The sequence below is a fragment of the Priapulus caudatus genome, unplaced genomic scaffold (genome assembly GCF_000485595.1).
Source record: "Priapulus caudatus unplaced genomic scaffold, Priapulus_caudatus-5.0.1 Scaffold2810, whole genome shotgun sequence".
NCBI classification, from domain to species: Eukaryota; Metazoa; Priapulida; class Priapulimorpha; order Priapulimorphida; family Priapulidae; genus Priapulus; species Priapulus caudatus.
Window position 1 is genome coordinate 7,962 of NW_014579871.1, and position 3,109 is coordinate 11,070.

Sequence of the window (3,109 nt, forward strand, 5' to 3'; positions counted from 1 at the left end):
CGCTGGCAAACTTTTATTGTGGTGGAATTTAATCGGGGCGAAGGTAATTTAAACGGGGCGCAACGATTGAAACAGGGGGGAGTTTTCCCAAACGTTTGCGCAACGTAGGGAGAACCCTGTATATATATATCTCACGCACGGACGCACGCTTGTTGCAGGATCACTCGTCTACAAGCTCGTCGGCATTGACCCCGATCGCGACCCCGTGACCTTCGGCATCGACGGCACGTCGGTGTTCCGCGTCGACGCGACGACGGGCGATGTTTACCTCAATGAGAAGCTGGATCGCGAGGTTAGACATTGCGGGGCGTGGCGCAGGGTTCTCCTTAATCCCCGGACACACTAGGCGATTTTCACCGGCGATTGAGTCGCCCGACTCAATCGGGGGTGAAAATCTCCTAGTTTGTCGAGTGAGTCGCCGCCGATTTTCGAGTCAGTCACCCGAATCAAACATGTTTGATAAAATCGGGCGATTATTTGAGTCGCGCGACTACAATCGCCTAGTGTGTCCGGGTCGGCTAATGAGTCGCCCGAATGTACAATTCATCAGCCAATCAAATGGTGCCATTTTAAATCATGTGACTATCAATCTAGGTGGCGCGAGTGTTTTAGTGTTGCAGCGGGAGAAAAATCGCCGATGAATCGTGCTGAAAATCGCCTAGTGTGTCCACTTAGTCGCCCGACTCCGTCGCTCGACTCAATCGCCAGAAAAATCGCCTTGTGTGTCCCAAGCTTTACATACATCCGTATGCTGCATACGAGAAACCATAGAGCGTGATGCAGAGTATATAAATAATAATGCCAAGTATATAAATAATTTTAAAATAAAATATTGTACTGTGAAATATTATCGATTAGGCATGGAAAAAACAAAAAGTAATGGAATTTTGGGTGGGCCACCATTATTGACCATGGGGATGCATATATGGACCATAGATGCGTCCGCAGTCAGAATTGTCTTAACAATAGTCTTAGCATTCACTTGCTCATAGACTGTGGCGTGCACGCCATGAAATGTACGTTTTTTTTAATGACGATCCGTTTGTTCGTCTGCAGTCGCAGAGTTCGCTGACGTTCTACGTGACGATTGAGGACCGTGTGGGAGACGGGAACCCGAACAACTTCGTGCGTCACCAGGTTACCGTGTTGATCCACGATGCGAACGACAACGCTCCCGTGTTCCACGACACTCCCTATGTCAGCCGCGTGAGAGAGGTAAGCGAGGGGGAGGGGCGAGCGAGGGGGAGGGCGTGCGGAGGGGGAGGGGCGGAGGCGGAGGGGGAGGGGTGAGCGAGGGAGCGGAGCGAGACGGAGGGGCGAGGCTATGGGAGGGGGCGAGCGAGGTGAGGGTGAGCACGGGGGAGGGCGAGCAGAGGGGTGGGGCGAGCGAGGGGAAGGGTGAGCGAGGGGGAGAGGCGAGCGAGGGGGGAGGGGCGAAGCGAGGGGTGGAGGAGAGCGAGGGGAGGGGCGCCGAGCGAGGGGGAGGGGTGAGGCGAGGGGAAGGGGCGAAACGAGAGGAGGGGCGAGCGAGGGGGAGGTGGGTGGGAAATAGGAAAGGCAATGCACAGGAAAGGCCGCGTGTATAGGGGCGCGAGGTGGTGTGCTAAAGAGGCTTGCGCCGGTGGCTGAGGATGCATGGGTCTTAGTTAAAAACTGAAAACCCACGAAGTATACAGAAGCACATAGGAACGTCGATGAAACTTTTTCTCGTATTGTCATGCTATATATAAACGTAATACTGCCAAAGCGGCCTATACGCGTATGCACTCATATTGGGTGGGATAGCGAAAGCAATGGCAGCAGATCGCGTGTAAGGGGCAGGGTGTGAAGAGGGCTTGCTTGCTGAAATGTTTAGTTTAAAAACTTTGAAAAGCCACAACGATAAATAGAAGCAACATAACGTCGATGAACGTTTTCCGGGAGTCGTAGTGGTCCATGCATATATTCGGCGATGACAGCGTTAGACGGCGCAAAGCGGCCTATAACGCGTATGCCTCATATATGGGTGGGGGAATGACGGCGAAAAAAGCGGAGATGGCACAGACGTGCGCGAGTGATATAAGCGGCAGAGGGGTGGGAGGGGCTGTGGCTGTAAAGAAGGGGGCTGTGGGACGGGGCGATTGCATGGACATCGTTTAGGTTAAAACCTTTGAAAGACCACGATTATAGAACAACCGGGGGAGAGGAGAGCAGTCGATGCGGAAACGTTTTTTCTCAGTGAATTGTCACTGAGCATATGATGATAGACGGGGATAGAATACCGCGCAAAAGCGCCTATACGGCGTATACACTGAGTGGACTTGGGTGGGGATAGCGAAAGCAATGGCCCACAGAGTCCGCGTGTATAGGGCAGGGTGTGTAAAGAAGGGCTTGCTTGCTGACATGTTTAGTTAAAACACTTTGAAAACCCAACGATATAGAAGCACATAACGTCGATGAAACGTTTTTTCTCGTATTGTCAGAAGCAATTAAACAGTAGAAGGGGGAGGGGGAGGGGCGTGCTAACGGGTGACGCGCGAAAGCGGAGCGCTCGTACGGGCCGCATACGCACCAATGCAGATGGGTGGGGAGCGGAGCAATAGCACAGGAAAGTCGGCGTGTATAGGTAGGACGTGTAGAAAGACGGGCTTGCTTGCTGACAGTGTTTAGTAAAACACTTGAAAACCCCCGATATAGAAGCAACATAACCCGAATGAACGTTTTTTCTCGTATTGTCATGCATATATATAACGTATACGCGCAAAGCGCCTATACGCGTATACACTAATATTGGGTGGGATAGCGAAAGCAATGCAGCAGAGTCGCGTGTATGAGGGCAGGGTGTGTAAGAGGGCTTGCTTTGCTGACATGTTTAGTTAAGGAACTTGAAAACCACGATATAGAACAAAACAGCTAACGTCGAGAGACATGGGTGTGTATCCTCGTATTGGGCGATGGCCACATATAACGGTAATAAGCGCGGCAGAGAGACTATCGCGTATAACACTTCATATTGGTGGGATGAGCGAAGCCATGCACAGAGTTAGAGGCGTCTTAGTCAGCGGTCTTAGTAGCTTGAGAGTTATACGGTTTGTTAGAGTTATATATGTCGGTTATATGTCGCGTCTAT

The 3,109-nt window shown here is 51.5% G+C and overlaps 1 protein-coding gene across 1 annotated transcript in view; it reads left to right on the plus strand.

The window, feature by feature from the left end:
* LOC106819074 (cadherin-87A-like) overlaps window positions 1–1,964 on the plus strand; it is a 5,339-nt gene extending 3,375 nt beyond the window's left edge. The window contains exons 4-6 of the mRNA XM_014823735.1: window positions 159–292; window positions 1,057–1,215; window positions 1,959–1,964. Coding sequence (XP_014679221.1) covers window positions 159–292; window positions 1,057–1,215; window positions 1,959–1,964 — 299 coding nt within the window. The remainder of the gene's footprint in view (window positions 1–158; window positions 293–1,056; window positions 1,216–1,958) is intronic.
* Window positions 1,965–3,109: the final 1,145 nt, after the last annotated feature.